Below are 20,621 nucleotides of genomic sequence, written 5' to 3' on the forward strand. Positions count from 1 at the left end.
AATAGCTTGTATTCTCTTCCTGCTCAGAGTTTTGGCTTCTTTCCAGCGCTTAAGTGAGCCAGATCTAAATCGCATATTGCATTTCTCCTAAAGCTTGTAATCACGTTAACTTAATAGACAAAATAAAGGAACAAATCAAGTGAAAACCTACTCCGATTAAATTAATTCAAGACCTCGGAGTGGATTAAAAGACAAAAGTCCAAGCACATAATTGTGGTTAAACAAGGACATTTAAAATCAGTGATGGCTTATGTTTACTCTCATGTAGTTGTACTGTAGATGTTTCAGGGCAGATTAAAGAGCAGGACTGTGAGGAGTGGGCCGATGCATTTTATCCTCCTCTGTTTTTCTATTCTGTTACAGTATCACAGAACGCTCCACTATCTATCCAAACTCAACAGACTATACGCTTACCATAACCCCAATCCTAATCTTAACCACTTGTTGCACACAGAGTTGCAGTTGAAAGTGTGTGAAGGCATAGCATCTGCAAACTATCAAAAGGCATCAAAATAAAGTGGCTCTGTGCATATACTGCTAAAATACTCATGTCTAAGTATGACCATCCTGAAATAGCCTGGTCAGGAGATGAGGGTTCCACTGTGATACCATCAGTTAGCCTTCCAGGGTGCATGTCTGTGATAACCAGGTAGTAGCACTTCCCAATCTGTGGTAGAGCTGTGCTTTGCATACAGTTCCCCATGGAGAACGCCTCCTCCTGTTCTATATCTCCTGGGTTTTTCCTTTTTCCAGAGGAGAGAGATGAGATAGTGATATGAGCGGTGCCTGAGCGAGCGAGTAGGAGCTGTATGTTTAGTCATCACAGGGACACAAGGTTTCCTCCAGACCCATATGTCCCTGACAAAGCCTGCATTGTTCCCCCTGGGGACACAGAGTGATGGCATTGTGTTATCATGTAATGCTACCGGAGATCTGATCAATGATAGCACCCCGCGTTTGGTAAAGTAAGACATAAATATGTATATCCCTGTTGCTATTAGGTCACCTCAGCCAAAGTTTGGCTGCGTCTTGGTGCGAGGACAGGGAGGCGAAAGCAAAAACCACTTTATTTAAGATGGCATTCCACAGAGAAGGGGAAAAAAAGCACCTTTAGTAAAGCAAGTGATACACGTCTCAGGAAAGAGCTCTGACAAAGTGCCAACCTATGTAATTATAGGTGTTCCCACTTGGAAACCTATGCTGCTATTACCAGAGAACTGGGTTGTTTTTCAAAGCATCATCAAATATGAAGGGAGAATTGATATTATAAACCCCCCCACCCCCTCAAACACACACGCACCTTTATCCTTTATCGGGAGTAACCAGAGAACTTGGCCGTCTCAGCTGTAGGACAGCCTGACCCCAGAGCTGTGTGATGTCTATCAGGCAGATTTACTGGTGTTCCAGCCTGGGAAACTGTCCCTGATAGAACCATCAACAGATTACCCAATGCGATTTCCACGCGCCAGTTAAACTGTTGTGAATCTCACTCAATGTTATCTGCTAATATTTAAATTACAGGGAGCTTTGAGCAATCACACATGGATGTATTACACAATTATTCCTATACACAAAACGAACCAGAGAACGAGGGGGATGTTATGACGTTTGTTTAATTACACATTATTACGTTTACAAATCTGCATACTATGTACACTTAGTAGTAGATGGTGTGGAAAACTTGTGGTCATTTTGGAGCCACATAAGACAAGTATGGACTGTTCCCTGACTGAGGACCCAGGCCTAGTAAGCAAGCAATGAAGCTTCCGGAGGCAGTCGGTGAATAGTGAATCTCTTACCATACTCACACTGTATAACAGTCTGTCATACAAAACAGTCTCATACAAAACTGTATCAAACACAAAAAGAGACAGGGTGATGTAGAATAGGATCCAATTAAAATGTAACCGACTTGTTTCAGGGAAAAAGTAAAAAACGATACATAGCGGATGCTTTTGTCTCCCTGTGACCTATGACCCTGTGGCTTCACATCACTGAGGACAATCACAAACAAGGGTGGAGCTGTATGTTCATCTGTGGCAGATGATGAAGGCAATTGGACTTAAGGTTTGAAGAGCATGCTGAATCAATAACAAACCAGCTATCGGCTACAGAAAAACTACTTGAAGTCTGGGTACTGTAGTGGACCAAGGTGAGACCCCAGTGTACTGTATATGCACATTAGCCTGTAGAAAGTCACACTCTCATGTCAATCAATACATACAATTTTTTAAAACAATTTTTTCATGTTTAGAAGCTGGACATTAATTCATTACAGAAATCATAGAATCAGATCAGAATTACAATCCCTGTAATAGATGTCCTAGATAAGGATCAGTGAGTCGATGACTGAGGACAATAGAATTTGTCTCATCTTCAGAACCATCTCAGATATTGAAATGCGATATACTGATTTGAATTTGAGGGCAATCACGAGGGTCCAGAATTTAACACAAAAACCCAACGCTTCCATTTATTTTCAGACAGATGAAAAAAATCAAGATTGGAATTCGTATACTTTCAACGGATTCAGTCATTCAAATCCTTTTCTTGATTCACAGTATGGTCTTCATTACAGATTACATACATGCCATTACAAAATAGCCTCAATTTGATCTCCCACAAAATAAAAATACCCCAATTGTTCTTGATAACTGATATGTTTTAAACTCTTATCATACTGTATCACTCACACAAAAGAACAAATACATGAGTCACACCAAAAAAAGCACAATACCTTCCAACAAAGTCCAAAAACATTACGCATACTGAAGATCATTGCTTAAATAATTAGAAAAATATCTGCTGTACATATTTGAATTATTTACATTTTGTTTTAAATGATTGTGTCTATACATAATAACCAAAACACTTTTAAAAACACCTAGAATAAATGTGAATGCTCTTCAAAAGAAGAAAAACAGACAACACATTACATCGAGTTATAACCATGGTTATAAAGTGGCAAAACTGTACTAAGCGCTTTTAATGGGGCAGTTTTTTTTTTAAAGCTACACAAGTGGAAATAGAATGTTTAGATTCCACTTGCATAGTGAAAACCCTGTTAAACTACATCTCTATGTAATTACAAAAGTAATAATTAAATAACTGCAATATTACTAGAGTAATCCTGAAAAAGGCATGGGGAACCTTACCCCTGTGTGAACAACATGGGAGATGTGGATGCTTTTAATCTTGTGCTCCTCTAGAACTCGTCAGGAGAGGACCCGTTGCTGAGGTGTAGATGAAGAGCCACGCTAAGAAAAGCAGTCAGGATACCTTCATCAGAGCATGAACTCTCTCAGCTCCGGGTTGAGCTGTCGTAGTACCTGTCCTCTCAAGAGGTTTGACCAGTAACTAACAAAGTGCCTCTTGTAGCATAAGACTGATTTCCTGCAGTATCTAAGTCAAATGGAATGGCACCCCCTTCTGTTCAATAAACAGTTTGACTCAAGAGTTATTCCACGAAAGAAAATCATGGTAGCTTTATTTCAAAATGAACAAGAAGCATATCAACAAAATGAAACATTGGCATACACAGACAGCGATGACCCACACGGGTCATGTGACATTTGGGTATGGGTAACATAACTTCAGTGGTAATAAACACATTTTCCACAACACGCAAAACTGCATCACTTCATTCAAAGGCTGAGAAGAAACAGACAGGCTACCTTTCCAGGCTTCCAGCGGCTGATCCAAGGACATGTTAGTGTTACGAGGGAGGGATTCACTCCCCCATCCGTGTGCTGGGGTTGCAAAGTGACCTCTTGAGGTTGTTCAAGCACAGCCTGTGTGCCTTTCCTCCACGTGTGACCCAGAGAAGAGGACGCGATGCTTGCATAGTCTTGGATGAACTCGGAGAGCGCTCTCCGTCTGCCTCTTCCAAGTACAGGCTCAGCCATCAGACATTGTCAAACTTATGTTTTAAGTAGTCTTTCATGACCTTAGCAATAGGTAGATCTTCAAGGAGCTTTAAGCTTTGAAGGCCGATACAGTGGCGGATCTTTATTCTACACATGTCCTGTAACGTCCTGGGTTGCCCTGAAAGACAAAATAAATGAGTTAATTAACTAATTACATACTAAACTGTATCCTGTCTGATTCTGCAGATGAGAGTTTCATGAGTCCAAAATTCTAAAAGAATGAGCTTTTTTTTTGTAGAGATGCACTATATTGATGCAATATATTGGTGGGCATATCTGCATCGGCTAACGTTAGCTTGAAAATATAATATCAGCATCAGTCAATGTGGAACTCAATGGTGTTGTGAAAAAGTAAGGAGAATGCCCAATATATATATATTAGCTGTAGGACCTGCTGTAGGACAATTCTCTGTTGGTAGGTCCGGTTGCAGTGGTGCTTTGGCAGATCTAGGGGCATCAGTCTTGATTTATTATTATTATTATTATTATTATTATTTATTTCCACGAGGCTTCTGGGACACCAACTCCGAAGTTGAGTGCACACTTCTATACTCTGGTAATTTTCTTTTGATTTTGTTTGTTAGTTTCCCAAAATTGCTGTTAATCGATTGATTGCCTAATGCCTATACCCGTTATACCTACTGTATTTTTACCCATATATTTTATTCAACCATATAGCACTTGGCTTTTATAATACATTTCAAATGTGAGTCGTTTTGGACCTTTCTTCTAATAATTTGTTGGATGGAAACTTTTATTAATATATAAATAATACATAATGAATAATTCCCATTACTTTGGTATTATCATACCAAATATTAAGTAGATTTTACTGAGCTGTCCTTTTCATCTAGTTTAACTTCCCATTGGTGCCAATTCCCATTTGTATAGCCTTTGGAATTCACCCAATAACTCGAACTACAAATACCACGTCAAAATAACAAATGATATCCTTTATACACAGATTGCATCTCACCTAATGAACATAGACACTGGCTTTGTATCGACCACAGAAGGCTTAAAAAGCCCCTAAACCTAAATAATTTATATTGGTTATCAGATAGTGAACTTTCACATTGGTGCCTCCCTACTTTTTTGACACGTTCAAGTTCTCTCAGCTAACACCCTAGGAAACACCCTGTCATCACATGTGTTCTAATTGTTTTTAACTGCTGGGAAAACGTCCCCGAGTTCCAGGAAGCCAAATCTCTTAACCGTCTAATGGGTGCGGAGCAACACACACTCCCCACGTCTCTCCCCACGCCTCTCCCTCCCTGGCCCACGGGAAGCTCCCCCGACCACAGCCAGCTGTGGAAGCCCCAACAATGATCAGGGCTGGGCACAGCTGCAGGCCCGTCTACCCCCACAGCCACTCTCTCCACTCCCGGCTCCAGGTGAGAGCGTATTTATGGATACTCCTTACTCGCACACTGCTGAAACAAAGCAATGATCAACAAAGACCGTTACTGTGTGCAGGAAGGGAATTTTTTAGCTGGAGTAGAACTCATCCTTTTGTAACAATATGTAGGGCATGGAATATGTCTATAAAGAGTTATGTGAGCCACCAAAATCTACAAGAAAAAAACCTTGGGGAAATAACTGATATGTGTGTAAAGGCCTTCAAAAGAGCTTGCTGCCAGTCATCCTCTGTTGAACGCGATGGCACAGCTGAGGCAGATGAGTTAATCCACTGAGGTAGTCCTGTAATCAATAAGCCAGTGGATATGTGATCCGCCTGAGGGCTGGGAGGCTGTGAATGGGGCAGACTTCACATGGTTGTCCGATACGCACCAGAGCTCTTTGATATCTTGATATCAAAGTTCAGGGAGCTGAGCAGGAATGCCGGCATTGTGCCTCCTAAATCATGAGTGCTTCAGGTAACGTGCCCCCCCTCAACCCCCCCCCAACCCCCTGATTGTTCTGAACACTGGTCATTATAACCTTGGGTTGGCAACGTTCCCTCTCTGTCTCTCTCCTTCTGTACATTTCTGAAGTTTATCCTCTCAACTTACAATTCAACCATCTTTTTTTTTTGTGTAGAACATGGAATACTTTCCATCACCCCACCCATTTCAAATGCAGGTTTCTTTCCTGTTTCCATGTTCAAGGACATTCATCTTTACTGTAATCCTCCTTGTAACATGTAATAATTCCAATATTTCGCTTCTACACAAATTTTACACTTTGATTCATCAATCTAGCGGATGCCTCTTGGCCTACTAGGGTTGTGCTGGATACCATTTTACAGGTTTTCAATACTCTTCTGTGTTTCCGAAAGAGTACCCGAGTACTCTTTCTCAAAAAAAAAAATCAAAATGTATCCCGTAGGTGGCAGTAGGGCTGTAGGATTGTATCGATACAACGATGCATCGCGGTACGTAGTCTCGCGATACTGTATCGATTTTTCAGCCCGGAGTATCGATACAGCCGGGCGCTGTAAAATTTTAAAAAAAACAAAAAATTATTTTTTTTTTTTTTGGGATTTACATTTTTAAATCCAGTTTAAAAAGCATATTCTACAATATTAAGTTAAAAAAGCATACATATAAATAATTTTGAAAAACCATAAATACTACAATGTTGACAGTTTAAAAAGCATGGATATCAAATGTAAAATATTTATTAGCTAGCTCTCTGTCCAGTCATTGAGTTTGAGTTATCTATATAGTGCATTTGAGCCATTCAGTTTTCAGTCTTGAACACTTAAAATCTTTCAGTAAATGATGTGTGTATCGCAATACGTATCGTATTGTATCGTGACCTCTGTATCGTGATACGTATCGAATCGTGACCTGTGTATCGTGATGCGTATCGTATCGCGAAATCCAAGATGATATACAGCCCTAGGTGGCAGCATTGCATAGTCTATATAATTAAGCCTACCTGTGACAAGCTGAGTAAATAATGTGCCATAAGGGAGGATAAACAAATAAAAGATGCAGCTCAGAAAGCTGCCAAATGAATCACTGCCTCGCAGGATTATGTTTCCCACCGAAAGAGCATTTTGATTAGATAGGACCCCTATAACAACTCCTAAAGTTTGCTCATAAAGTAAGGCGACAACTAGGCTAACAAGAGTCAGAGTCAAAGCTTATTAGACTACCTGGCTAGCAAAGATAGAACGATATAAATCCATGCTTAAAATAAGAAGTAGTCTAGTCGTAATTTTCATGTTCTGTATGCAACACAAATAACGTTACTAACATTTAGGGCTGTCCATTTTAAAGGCTTTGAATACTCTTTGGTGTTTCCGCTCGTTCTAAACAAAAAAATCCAAATGCCCTAAAATCCCTAGTTGGCAGCGTTGCATAGTATATATTATTAAGCCTACTGGTGACAACCTGAGAATGCCGAGGCCATCAGATTCTAACTACACTAGCTAACTATCAAGCTATTAGGGCTGGCCCGAGTAATTAGAGTATTCCACTATTCGTTCGGTAGGTTGGTATTCGGAGCTCAATTCAATATTCGGAGTATTAATTTTTTGGCGTGATAGGCTACTCCAAACCGATACCAACGTCATCATAACGTTACACTGAGTGACTTGTGAAAGTGCAACCGAACAGAAGCGGATTTCATGCGTCTCCTTCAAAACACTCTCTACGGGTCTCTGGTTAGGGCCGTCTCTCCTTCAAAACTCTCTACGGGTCTCTGGTTAGGGCCGTCTCTCCTTCAAAACTCTCTACGGGTCTCTGGTTAGGGCCGTCTCTCCTACGCTGCCGCCGCCGTCGCCGCACGCACGCACGCACGCACACACACACACAGGAGCGGAGGAGAGAGCTGAAAATGCTTCTTAAATTGACAGCCCTAACCCAGCTACTAGTTTTTCTAGTTTCTATTTTTAGCTAGCATATATTATTTTTCCTTTGCAAATGCGACACAAGCATGTTGGTGAGCAAGAGTTGGAGTGAACAAAACTGGACTAGGATGACGTAGCCTACATTTGGTAGCAAACAGACAATCTTTTTTTTAAAGGGACCCCGAGGAGTTTATTTTTGGTTACGAAACAGTCTCATTTTAATGTGGGTGAATCTACATTACCCACAATTGTTTATGTGTCCATTTTCGACAAATGTCATTTCTTGTATGTAGTTTATTTTTAGATTATTATTTCGTGGTCGGGTCGTTGAGAACTTCCTTGGAATGACGAAACGATTTACTGCAGTAGCCTATGGCGCCGACAAGATGAAGAATAATTTCAATATGACCGTTATATATTGTCAAAAGTAACGTTACTAGTAAGACCTTTGTAATTACCTCGTCGGTGGCCGTTGTTCCATCTTCAAAACACCCAGCTCAGGTAGCTACAGTGCGCGGGGAGGCTCATGGGAAATGTGGTCTTTTTGGGCGGAAAAAGCGCTTCCCGAAACTCCTCGTAGGGCCTTTAAGCCATTTCAAGTTTTGATACATTTTGGTAGGCTACTATCAACGCGAAAATGAAGTTTCTTGTCATAAAGCGAAAGTGAAACCTGAATTTGGGTAAATTGACAGTCACAAGCCATGATAAAATAAACTAGATTTCGGAAGGCTATTTGAAAAAAATATGTACTTGTATATACTTGGCCTGTAGATTTTTTCATCTACAGTCCCCTTGGTAGGTGACTCACCGTGAGCCAAAAAGTTAATTTTCACCCCTGGATACACATGACTACATCATCAACAAATACTCAGCTGGCAAAGACAAACAATCTGGCAAACTTACAATCTATACGTAGCAAGACAAAAAGGCAAATGTTGGACAACTTTTGGGAATATGACTGGCACATTGCTCCACTTGGCATCAGTAGATAGACTATGCAAAGCTGCCACCTAGGGGTTGAGAACGTATAGTATTTGGTATTCGTTCGTTCACACCAAAGAGTATTTGAAGACTAAAATGGTATTCAGAACAGCCCTACAAGCTAGTAACTAGGTTATGGCAATCAATTTACACAGGTTTGATTCAGTGAAGCACTCAAAGCTCTCTAACAATGTTTGCTGCCAGTATGCTAATATTGTAACGTAAGCTAACACAGCTAGCTAGCTTATCAGCTAGCGTCAGTTAGGCTATATGAACGTTATCGTGCACCTTTTCTCTGTCCGACCCTGTTTCTAATTTGCTATAAGGTTAAGATATTAGTCTAAGAAGCATTTTTGCCGTTCCCAATTATCAGAAGAGACATCTATGTCTCCACTCTAATTTGGAACCGCTGCTCTAATTTGGAACCTGCCACACACACTCAAGGAACCTCTGCTCTGAGATGGAGAGAGTCAAACAGTCTTTTGTTGTGAGGGAGGAAATCTTTTCCATTAAAAAAACAACTGAAGCTCCAACTGAACTGAGTTTCGAATACCAACCTAAGGAACAAATAGTGGATTACTCGAATTACTGGCGCCAGCCCTACTGGCCTTATTCACTCTGTCGCCATTTGGTCTAGTCTTACGTGATCAGGTGGGAGTATGGAGAAGTGCCCGTTGTCTCCAATGGTAAAAAATCACTATGATAATACTACTTCAATAACTGAAATAGTAAAAAATAACTGACATTGTTTTTGTTTGGAAATACCTGTAAGTGAATGCAGCTGATGCTGATTCACTCCAGGCAACTGGTAACACTCCCCTTGTCCTGTAATCCCTGAAGAAGGTCCTGTGTTGACCGAAACATGTTGTCTTTTTACATTTTTGAGCAGCCATGATTTAATAAAGGCTTTTTAATATATCCTTTCCCTCGTTTTTTACTATTTGGAGTGCCTGGATTTATCCTTGTCTGTTTGGTAACTCCCCTTGTCCTTTTTTACATTTCGTTTAATATTACCTTTTATGCGTTTCTTGCACTTTGTCTTGATGCTTTTAATGTCTAATGTAAAGCACTTTGAATTACCTTGTTGCTGAAATGTGCTATACAAATAAATTTGCCTTGCCTTGGCCTGTGCCCTATGAGTTTTGAAAACAAGCACCAAAAGAGCTACTGAACACTAACACTCTGACCTCTGTGGATTTAGAGAGCAGACGTTCTACTGAATTGTGACGAGCGCCCCCCGGTGGTGGGCTCTGGTACATGTGTGACGGATACACTCACGGACGCACACATGCACTAACGTACAGCATGCATTACGCACTAACGTACAGGGGTCAAATTATTACCCCCCCCCCCCCCATTGCAACATACAGAGCCCTTTTCAGGTCAGAAAGAACCGTTTAGGGTTCCAAATAGAACCTCACGGAGTAGAAAAGGGTTATTTTTGGAACATTAGGGCTCTATATTTTCTTTTTTTTTTTTTTATTGCTACAAAGGGTTTTGAGTGAGACTTACTGGTGACCTCCTGGAGGAAGTCCAGACAGGGCCGGCTGATCCCTGACATGCTGAGGGACACGGCCACGGCCGTCTGGCCCTCATAGTTCCTAGTGTTGGTGTCCGCCCCGTAGGCGTGGAGCATCTGGGCACAGAGGACGTCGTCCCGGAGGGCCGACAGGTGCAGGGGCGTCTGCCCGTCCTCCAGGCGTCCCAGGTTGGTGTCCGCCCCCCTCTGCAGGAACATGCGGCAGTACGAGTGGTTGCCCTTGATGACGGCGTAGCGCAGCAGGAAGCCGTTCTGAATGTCGATGTTGGCGCTGTGGTCCAGGAGGATCCGGACGCAGCTGGAGCGCTCGCGGATGATGGCCAGCTGCAGCGGGGTGGTCCCCTTGTCGCTCAGGGGGTCCACCTCCGCCCGGAACTCCAGGAGGAGGCGGACGAACGAGTCTCGGCCGTAGTGCGCCGCTACGTGGAGGGGCGTCCAGCCGTCGTTGCTCTTGGCGTTGATGATGTCGCTACGGAATTCAGATTCCAGCATTAGTCGGGCGATGCGCGCTCTGCCGTGCATGGCGGCGTAGTGGAGAGCCGTGAAGCCTCCGATGAAGTCCTTCACTGTGGGGTCAGCTGGAGAGGAGGACAGAGAGGAGGGAGTGGGGGGTAGGGGGACATGAGAAGGGGAATGGCAGAATGTGTGTGTGTGTGTGTGTGTGTGTGTGTGTGTGTGTGTGTGTGTGTGTGTGTGTGTGTGTGTGTGTGTGTGTGTGTGAGGGATATAGTGTTGTGAGAGAAAGGGGAGAGTTTGGTAGACAGTAGTCTCACTCACCAGATGTCAGTTTTGGGGATAAGCCCTGTCATTAGGTTATTACTGCCCAATCAGTAGTGACAGAGGATTTTCCTAGCCCAATCAGATTCAATCCAGACTACATGAGACAACATCAACCTAGCAACCGCTCCCCTCAAGACGATTGTGATTGGTTTAAAGAAACACAGTTTTTTCCCCCTCCCTATCTCTGAATGGTAATGAGTGCAGCCAGACCTTTCTCCAGCGTCGGCACACCGTAAACGAGGTGTGGAGTTCTGGCTATGTGAGACTAGGTAGACAGGCGATTCAGTGAAAGCATATTAAAGATGTGGCCTAAGGCTGTGTCATGACAGGCTAAGGTCACCAGAGATGGTGGATTAACCAATTAAATTTGGTCGTGTGAAACAAAGGTCATAGGTCAAGCCGTGCTATTTCAATCAGAGAAGAGAATCCTAGCAAGTCATGAGTCTAAAGTAGTCACCTAACATTTGCTGGAAAGCAGAGACTAAAGAGAATTAACAGTTTGACACATCCAGTCTGGTGACATGCTGCCATCTACAGGCCAGGAGGGTTAGCTTCTGGTTGCATAGGAGTTGTATGAATTAATGTCTCTCTCGCAGACATAGTTCATCCAGGGTCGAGCTCTCTCACCTCCATGCTCTAAGAAGACGCGCACACATCTCTCCTTCCCCTTGGCAGCAGAGAAGTGCAGCAGGGTCCAGCCGTTGGCGTCGCGGATCTTGGGGGAGTAGCCTTGCTCCAGCATCTTCCTGACCGTGTACACATCCCCTGCTGCCACGGCAGCCTGGATCTGCAGCTCCTCTTGAAGCTCGGGGTTCCTTCTACAGTGATGGTTCAGCATCCTGTTACATCTCGTAAGGGGAAGGCTCATCCGCACCTAGCCTCTGTTGGGAAACAGTCGCAAATCATGAGGTACGCGTCTTCACTTCACCAGCTCAATATCCTGCGGCACATTCAAACCGGTTGGTAAATGCCACTCTAAACTCCCATCTTAGGGAGGCCTACAGCTATATTCTCATGCTGGACAGGAACCAGGTGTAATGACAACTGTAGGACCCATTCCTTTGTCCATTTGCAGTTTGTTGACCTTGGTGCTAACCAGCAGAGGACATTCATACTCACCTTTTGTCAAATTGGTGCTTGAGCATTACAGCATGGCAGCCAGTAATGAGTTCAGCTCAAATAGATATGGGCTTACATTCACCCTGAAAAGTAAACAAAAACATTATAAACACTTGATCCTCAATTACATTTGCAGTTTAGTTGCTCTGGGATTTGTGGTCAGGAGAAACACCAACACTGCACTGAATTGAAGCACAGATGTTATATATTACAAAAAACTGTAAAGACAACAAGATAGCTGAAAAAGGGTTATCTACAATATATTTTCTCATTAGACAACAATGTCATTATTAGCGTGACGTGACATATTAATGTGACTGGCTTGCAACTCAAGTTAGCTATTCACATGATACTAGCAACCTATGTCTTATCACCGGTAGCCAGTTCATTTCGCTTACAACATATATTGAACTGGACCAAAACTAACGTTAGCTAATGTACTGGTACCGTGATCCGCCTCTGATCTAACTCAAAACAAGCATACAGTACACACAGATCAGTGGCACATAAGCTGGACATTAGCCATTTAGTAATATAGCTAACCTAGCTTCAAACAATATCAATTAGCTATCTATATAAGCTTAACCTACGTTAGTTGGGTAACGTTAGCATATCCAAGGCGGCAGATTTGGGGGGATTTCCTTTTCAGAGGACAACTGGCTGCGGTCCCAGCAAACACGCAACGTCAGGGAGACGTTCAGATCATGTCTTAATAACGTCCGTCGGTCCAGAACCCCGTTTGTACGTCTGCTGGACCCCCTCAATATTCACACGTCTGGCTTGGACCCCTCTAAGACGTCTGTGGACGTGCAGAACGGGTTCAATATCTGAACGACTAAAAAAACATTCATTCTGGCTCCTAATTGGATGTCTTTGGACGTCCGAAAAAGACAAAAACGACATCTAAAAGACGTATTTTAGACGTGTCTTTGCTCAGTGGGGTTATACCATAGAGGGTAGATCACAAACAAGAAGCTACTAACGTCAGCTCACTTGTATCAAGCTGTATGACTGCTAACGTGAGCTCAATAAGTTACAAGATAGCTAGCTAGCAATAGCCTAGCTACCCAACTAGTACAGGATCTGAGCTAGCTAGCAAACAGCAACCACGAACAAACAATGGAGGGTTGTCCGGCTCGTTAGCCCCCTGGTCTGTCTCTCTCACTAGGACATGTTACATTCTCTCCCGGACTTATCTTCATGCAAGTTAGCCAACAGCCACTAGCTACTGTACCGAACCACATAGACGTAGCTAGCTACTTATAATTAACGTGACACGTTGTATACATGACTATTTTGGTTAACTTCAGTAAATAATACAAAGCATCGCAGTGGGGGAGTATGGCTAACTAACGTTAGCTCAGTAGCTAGCTAGTGCTAGCTAATGATGGCAAGTTAGCGACGGTTTGCTAGCTAGCTAGCAGGGCTAGCTATCGTGAGCTAGTTAGCTAGCATTGGCTAGTTAACTAGCTACCAAGTTTCAATGGATTTCAGAGTTTTCGAACATTGACCACAATGGAGCGGGTAGATTGATCCATGACAAAACATAACTGTTTGCTAGCTATTAATAACAGAAATAGTGCAATATCCTTACTTAACTCGAAGCTAGATGGCTAGCAGACTTGAAACTACACCGTCCGCTGGCAGCCCTGTGCCGTGCCTACAGTGAGCGTGTCTCAGCCAATCAGATTCCAGACTTGAGGAACGCGAGCTGTCAAACCAGCAGCTTCCTGCTGCTGCATGCAAACATCCGGCTAGCGGCCACCGCCAGGGTAGTGGTTAGTTCCCATACACGCAGAGATCGGCCAAACCATAATTCAAACCCTAAACTTAACCTTAACCCTAACCTTAACGTAATCCTAAACGAAACCCTAAATTTGTCCTAATCTTAACCGTAACCTTAATTAAACCCCAGATTTAACCCAACCTTAACCCTAACCGGCCTCTGAGATTATGGGAACTAAAGTTTTTATCCTATCGCCAACGTTATAGCTAACGTTCGGCTGAGCACGAGTTGAAGTAGTAGGTGATTTGTTTGTGTTGAATAAATATTATTGGCACTTTGCTATGACAGGATAGTCCGATGCGCCTAGTTGGTTTTAGAACGTTCTTTTGCCACATTATACTGCTGTAACGTTACTATCGTTACTTATTATTCCGTGTTCAACCTGTGCAGGACCTGAGTCGATGCATGCTTTCTCTGTCTGCCTTTCATAATTTATGTCCTTGTAAATGTAATGGATTTTTCTCTATATCATTATTTCTAGATAATTTGCTAGCTAACTAGCTGCAGCTTTTTAGTTGAATCAAACAAACAAGGGCCGGGAGTAAGACTGATAATATAACTACTTTTATAGATTGATTGGCAATTAATGTGAGGTTAATCTTGAGGCTGATAACATTAAACTAATCCCAATTTTCTCTTTCAGGTGGCTTGACTGCAAATCCAGGATAATTTTCTCATCCCATCAAAATGAATACCTTTTTACCTTCACTAAAAGATGCATACAGATGTTTACTGAGTGGAGCACCATTCAATATCAGCCCACAAGAGTTGGCCTCCATCATGTCCTCGTTCTTGTGTGAACCATACAAGCAATGGCGTGAACGAATCCCTCCGGCGCTTTTGGAGAAACCCAGAGATCTCCTGACATCGCCCGTAGAAGATCAGAATACGATGATCTGCATTGCGTTGACTTTAACGGAGAAAATGGGCTCCAAGCTGATATCTCAAAACCTCACTCAAGAAGATGACCTTTATTTCAGGGATGTCTACAGAATATTATTGCAGGAGTTTGGTCTTATGTCAAAACTTGTAAGTTTGATTGCATGTGTTGTGTGTTGCGCTGTTCTAACCCTGACCATTGTCATTTTATTTTGTAATTCATGGTGCCCTGCTCCCCCAACAGATTAATCTTTTCCAGACCAAGGACCGACTGACATCTCATCTTGCCGCAAAGAGTGCATCAGCATACGTTTCCCTTGAGCTCTGTTCCTCTGAGGACTGTGTGAGTCAGACTATTCATTTCATACAACGACAGGTTCAAAGTGGTTTATTTATCATATGTAAAAGATATGAATACCATGTATAATCACACCTGTCCTCTTTCCTACAACTGTAGTGGAGAAATCACATCTACAGATCCATAATTTGATTCTTTGTCAATGGTCCACACTTGTCTTCACACAGAATCATTCTCTTTTTTCTTATACCTCAGAATGCTTGGGAAGGGAAGTTACTGCAGGTGTTTCAGAACCCGTCTCCTAGTAATGAACTGGACGCCTGTCTGTGGTCACTCACAGCTGTCATTAAAACAGCGCTAAGAGGATCACACAGATGTACAGGTATTGGTCTTATAGTTGCTTCCTGTAACAAAAACGCACTTCAACGCATTTCACCGACCAGCTAATAAGGCACTTTAGAATAATTAATTAATTTGTCTCCTAAGGGAGAAATTAGTCTTGGGCATACAAGGGTCGTGGCGTAACAGCAACATATACACATAAAATACATAAATAGAACAAAACATTCATAATACGTTCACAGCAACACATGAACAGTGCCCGCCCCCCCTGTACAGTACCTTACAGAAGTCCCTATATGTAATGTATACACATACAAAATAAGTGTCTCATAGATCCATCCATTCAGGAGCTTAATTGAGCTTAATTAAAAGACTTGTCTCCATTTTCTCCATCAGAGACTCTTCTAGCAGCTTTTGGCCCGGCCCTGTCAGCTCTATGCTCCAGGCTTCTCCCAGGAGGGAGTGTGGACCCCCCGGAGTGCGCCTTGTACGTAGAGAACACTGCAGCCTGGGGGACCACCCTGTGTACCCTACTAGACCTGCTGGAAGTGCTCACAGCAGCAGGGGTCAGATCATCCTCTAGCGGAGGTTCCTCGGGTCCCAGACTGCCTCACACACTGGCCCCGGGGCTGCTGGGGACAGTCAACACTCGGCTTGACTACTTTGTTAAAAAGCGTGTGGTGCTGCTCCTGAAAAGAATCCTGCTACAGGAGGCTGGAGAGGACATGGCCTTGGGAAGAGTGTCAGCTGACGCTCACGGAAACGCCCACGTGGGCCGTGACATGTACACACTGGCTGATGATGTGTTACGGGCGGTGCATGCCGATTGGTTACAGTGTGTTCCGGTGGACTCGGCGGCTGTGTTCTTTGGAGGGACGAGCCAATCATGTGATGGAAGAAGTGATGGGCCGGATTATGTGATGCTGAGAGCAGTTAGTCTCGTTCTACTCAAGTCACTGGAGTACAAAATCCAGTCAGGTAGTGGAACAGGTAAGGGATACTCAATACTTAACCATACCCTCCTAATGGAATAAACACTTTAAAAAGATTGCTATTCTTGCACTTTGCCTTCAGCACTAGATTATGCTCTTAGTCACTTGTTTTAGAAAGAAGATGCATTTGTGAGTTCTGGCAAGTAGTAGTACATTGGCTTCTCCTACGTTAAATGCAATTATTGTTAGTCGCTTTAGATAAAAGAGTCTGCTAAATGACTGTAATGTAATGTCATGATGAAAAATTACGATTTATGGACTGGTTGTTGCTCTGCACAACGTGTCCAGCAGGGGGCAGTATTTCCTCGCATACAAAACCAGTGTTTTTCTCCAGGCTCTATCCTCTCTCTGTGTGCAGGTGTGGATTATACCACCGAGGTGCCTGTGTACATGCGCTCTCTGCTGTTGCTCCTGAGCCAGCGAGGGGTCCAGCTGGAGCAGAGCCCTCACCCCTGCACCTGGGTCTCCCTGGTGTTCGGAGAACAGGATGACGACATGATGGAGGCAGCCAAGGCCTTGCTCTCCCTACAGCCTCGCCACGGGTACAGAAGCAGTTACTGTGGGGGCATCGGTTAAACAGGGAACTAATACAGTTATATGGATCGCATCCATGACGAATTTGTCTAAGTCTGTTATAGACTCTAAAGCTTCAGGTACTTCCTTCAGTCGCAAAGTTTAAATCCATGGCTCTTGGCATTTGTACTTCGACCTGTAACTGTTTTTAATTATTATGATTATTATTATTGTTGTATATTGTATTTGTTCTGTTGTTATTTGTGAACTCGTCAACACTGTAAATGAGGGAAACCTCAGTGCTTAACGAGTATAAATAAAGTTTTAAAATAAAACAGTCTGAGCGGATGCTGTAGATCCTGAACGCCGTGTTTGTCTCCTCCGCAGGGCGTCTCCTGGGATGGGCGTGTCTCCTGGGACGGGCGTGTCTCCTGACTCTGACACCGCTGTCTGCGCCGTGGGCTGCAACCCTCACTGCCACTTCCTGTCCCTCCTGCAGAGCGTCTCCTTCGACCACAGCGTCCTCCTCGACTTCCTCATCTCTGCAGAGACCTGCTTCCTGGAGTACTTTGTGCGCTATCTGAAGCGCCTGCAGGGGGACTGGGAGGGCTTCTCCAGGGCGTGTCTGGTAACGGAGGCCCTGGACCATAGACAAAGGCTGGGTGGTTGGAGAGCAGAGCCCCTCGAGCCGTCGCCTGTCCCCTGTAGCAGTGCGTCCGCTCTGGGCAGCAGCGGAGGATCGGGAGCCGGTACCGGTCCAGATCTGGTCCGGTCCAGCCGGGCCTGCGCTGTCCGTCTGGTGGAGTACGGGAGCTCAGACGAGTCTGAGCCCGAGGAGATGGACGTCTCAGGAGGCGGAGCTACAGAGCTGGACACCCAGAGGTCAGAGGCCAGACTGAGGCTCGGTGGCCTGGATCTGTCACAGGGGACGGAGGACGGACAGTCAGCCTCTATCGGGGACACACTGAGAGGACACAAGGCCCCTGTCTCTTCACAGTGTCTTCAGACCACGTCCGACTATGGACAGGCCGGGACAGATGGAGAATCACAGCCTAGAATGGACACAGGACAAAGGTTAGGTCCACAAAGTCCAGGACGGAGACTAAGGGCGTCTGGCCACTCTCAGGACAGACGCCGTAGTGACCGTCCATCCCATCCTGATGACACGCGCAGTCGGACAGTCACATGTCTCTCAGAGCTCAGAGTAGTTCTGGCTCGACTGCACAGGAGGAATCTCTTCCCTTATAATCCCACCTCACTCCTGAAACTACTCACACATATCGAGACAAAGAGTGGTTCTCAACAATGAGCCCTGCAAAATAGCAATGAAATAAATGAAAATGTAGTTTAAATGTCTGCTTGTACAGTAGATATGACCCAATTGATTTTTCTTATTTTTATTTTTTATTTTTAACCTATTAACCTTAGATTGATTTACAGTTATACCACTGGTGTGGCTTGGAATGTGATTATGTTATCCTCTGTCTCTCTTGTCAGGTTAACACATTATCTATGAAAGGATGACTGTTGTATTTTGGTTTACAATGAGCATTTCAGCCGCATATATACTTTGAGCTCAGCCCTCAGTTTACACATGCTATGTACACAAAACGTTCATCTCTTGAACAAACACCCAACAGCTGTGGTGTTTATCCTCGTCACATCACATCCTCACAGCTCAAGCGCATGAACCATTACTGTATTTTCCAACTCTTTTCCTGCTCATTCACTCTTAGCTCTGAACACCCTAGCTATCCACAACTAGCTCTGAACACCCTAGCTATCCACAACTAGATCTGAACACCCGAGCTATCCACAACTAGCTCTGAACACCCTAGCTATCCACAACTAGCTCTGAACACCCTAGCTATCCACAACTAGCTCTGAACACCCTAGCTATCCACAACTAGATCTGAACACCCTAGCTATCCACAACTAGCTCTGAACACCCCCTGGTTTACAAGACACAACTAGTGTGTCGAAGAGAATTTCACAACTGCCTTTGTACTTCATCAGAACCACAATGCAAACAAGCTATTAAGGATCTGTTAACGGTGGCTGTGTGCGTCCCTCTTGCGTTGTGGCACTCTGCTAGGCTACCTCTAACCTGGAGGGGGGAAAAAAACGCCGGGTGATTGTGGCTGAGCTGGGTGTGACCCTAAAGAATGTCAAACAAAGAGCGAGAGACTCCCAGCGTGGTGTGTGGAGGGATAGCGGGACTCCCACAGTCAACACGGCAGCAGGATCCAGGTGAGCACCCAGGTGAGCACACAGCGGCTCCTACCTCACCCGTCGACTGAACGAGGAAGCAGAGGAAAGGTAACCGTTGTTTTCCTATGACCTTGAATCTCTCTGCTCTTTTTTGTCCGGTAGGCTTAGTGTGATGTATGCGGGCAGGTTTTTTTTGTAGTTTGTTCTTGGTAATGTTGACCAGGTTTGGAGGTTACTGTACATTTAGTTTCAAGCGATTGGTCTGAGTTGTGTGTGAGGGAAATGGGCTGTTTCAAGTGAGTGTCTGGTTGTTGTGAGTTCGGTCTGGTCTAACATAGCTGAGTTGGGTTGAATGAATCCTCTGTTCTGTTAGTAGATCAATGTACAGATCCTTTACAACTGGAGCACATTAGCTCTCTACCAACAAGCTCCTCTGACTTCTTACTGTATTTTGTAACTGGCTCAGATTCAGAGTTTTAAGCATCTCTGGCTGTAATGCTTCCATATGAAGTCATCAGCTTTTAAAAGGTGTAATTACCTTTATGTCTGGAGCCAAATGTATCTTATTAAATGCCACACCATAAAGGAGGAGCCTAATTAGACTTGAAGGATTACATTCCACACCAACCAACACAACTTGACCATACCTAACTAAGCCATTTTCTGATCATTGATAATTATTCTTTTGAAAGATGTACCTTTTACTCTGAGTTATGTGTAATGGAGGTACTGGATAGAGCCAGAAGGGGACATGGCCGTGCGATTTTCACACAGTGCATGCATTGTGTTTGTGAGTGAATCCCCAGTGTCCTTGCCACATCAAAATGCTAACATTTACAAAACAGCATCCTGGCTGTGCCTGAATGCTCAGTTCAACAGCGCCACGGCGACAGAGACGACATCAGTCTGGCCGTCCCTTAGCCAACATCATTAGCATAATTCATGAAGATGTGACGATCCTGTGAGGCCAGGCTACCTTCACACGTTGACTCGAAAAGCACATCATTTTTCCTCAGTGTATTCACGCTGAATATGAGATGTTCAGAGTTGAAAGGCAGCGTTGGGTCCCCTGGTCTGTGCTGAGTTATTGATTAGCTGGTACAGGCGGCTGTGGCTCAGGAGGTAGAGCGGGTCGTCCAGTGATCGTAGGGTCGGCGGTTCGAATCCCGCCTCCTGTCCACATGTCGAAGTGTCCTTGGGCAAAGACACTGAACACTGAGGCAGAAATTGCTCCCTATGAGCAGGCTGATGCATTGCATGGCAGCTGCCACCATTGGTGTGTGAATGTGTGTGTGAATGGGTGAATGAGAGGCCTTCATTGTAAAGCGCTTTGGATAAAAGCGCTATATAAGTGCTGTCCATTTACCATTTGGTACATTCTGCTGGAGAGTGAGATATTCGTAATCCGACTGATTCCTCTGAGCCCAGGGTTCTTGGATGGTGTCACCACAGTCC

The 20,621-nt window shown here is 44.0% G+C and overlaps 2 protein-coding genes across 3 annotated transcripts; one reads left to right on the forward strand and one right to left on the reverse strand.

The window, feature by feature from the left end:
• Positions 1–1,743: 1,743 nt before the first annotated feature.
• Positions 1,744–13,802, reverse strand: asb7 (ankyrin repeat and SOCS box containing 7). 2 transcript variants are annotated; one of them, XM_084437108.1, is made up of 5 exons: positions 13,740–13,802; positions 12,146–12,228; positions 11,654–11,907; positions 10,219–10,824; positions 1,744–4,044 (listed from the first exon to the last, which is right to left on the reverse strand). In XM_084437108.1, the coding sequence occupies exons 3-5, from the start codon at positions 11,892–11,894 to the stop codon at positions 3,905–3,907; spliced, it is 987 nt and encodes a 328-aa protein (XP_084293234.1). In that variant the 5' UTR covers positions 11,895–11,907; positions 12,146–12,228; positions 13,740–13,802; the 3' UTR covers positions 1,744–3,904. The 2 variants fall into 2 exon arrangements, with proteins under 2 accessions (XP_084293234.1, XP_084293235.1); XM_084437109.1 differs by lacking the exon at positions 13,740–13,802 and adding an exon at positions 12,736–12,898.
• On the forward strand, positions 12,178–19,334 carry lins1 (lines homolog 1; the record flags this gene model as incomplete). The annotated part of the gene is made up of 6 exons (XM_084437449.1): positions 12,178–12,187; positions 15,847–16,440; positions 16,801–16,984; positions 17,343–18,029; positions 19,184–19,217; positions 19,329–19,334. 6 exons carry the CDS (start codon positions 12,178–12,180, stop codon positions 19,332–19,334), a joined length of 1,515 nt encoding a protein of 504 aa, XP_084293575.1.
• Between the last annotated feature and the right edge of the window lie 1,287 nt (positions 19,335–20,621).

Source organism: Borostomias antarcticus, assembly GCF_949987555.1.
Source record: "Borostomias antarcticus genome assembly, chromosome: 4".
NCBI classification, from domain to species: Eukaryota; Metazoa; Chordata; class Actinopteri; order Stomiiformes; family Stomiidae; genus Borostomias; species Borostomias antarcticus.

What these genes read in the sequence shown, in the direction of transcription:
- asb7 (XM_084437108.1), bottom strand. Translation starts at nt 11,894, where the DNA reads ATGAGCCTTCCCCTTACGAGATGTAACAGGATGCTGAACCATCACTGT. An exon ending in CGTCTTCTTAGAGCATGGAG is followed by an intron (nt 10,825 to 11,653) that starts GTGAGAGAGCTC and finishes CCTCCTCTCCAG; the next exon opens with CTGACCCCACAGTGAAGGAC. An exon ending in CTTCCTCCAGGAGGTCACCA is followed by an intron (nt 4,045 to 10,218) that starts GTAAGTCTCACT and finishes TTTGTCTTTCAG; the next exon opens with GGCAACCCAGGACGTTACAG.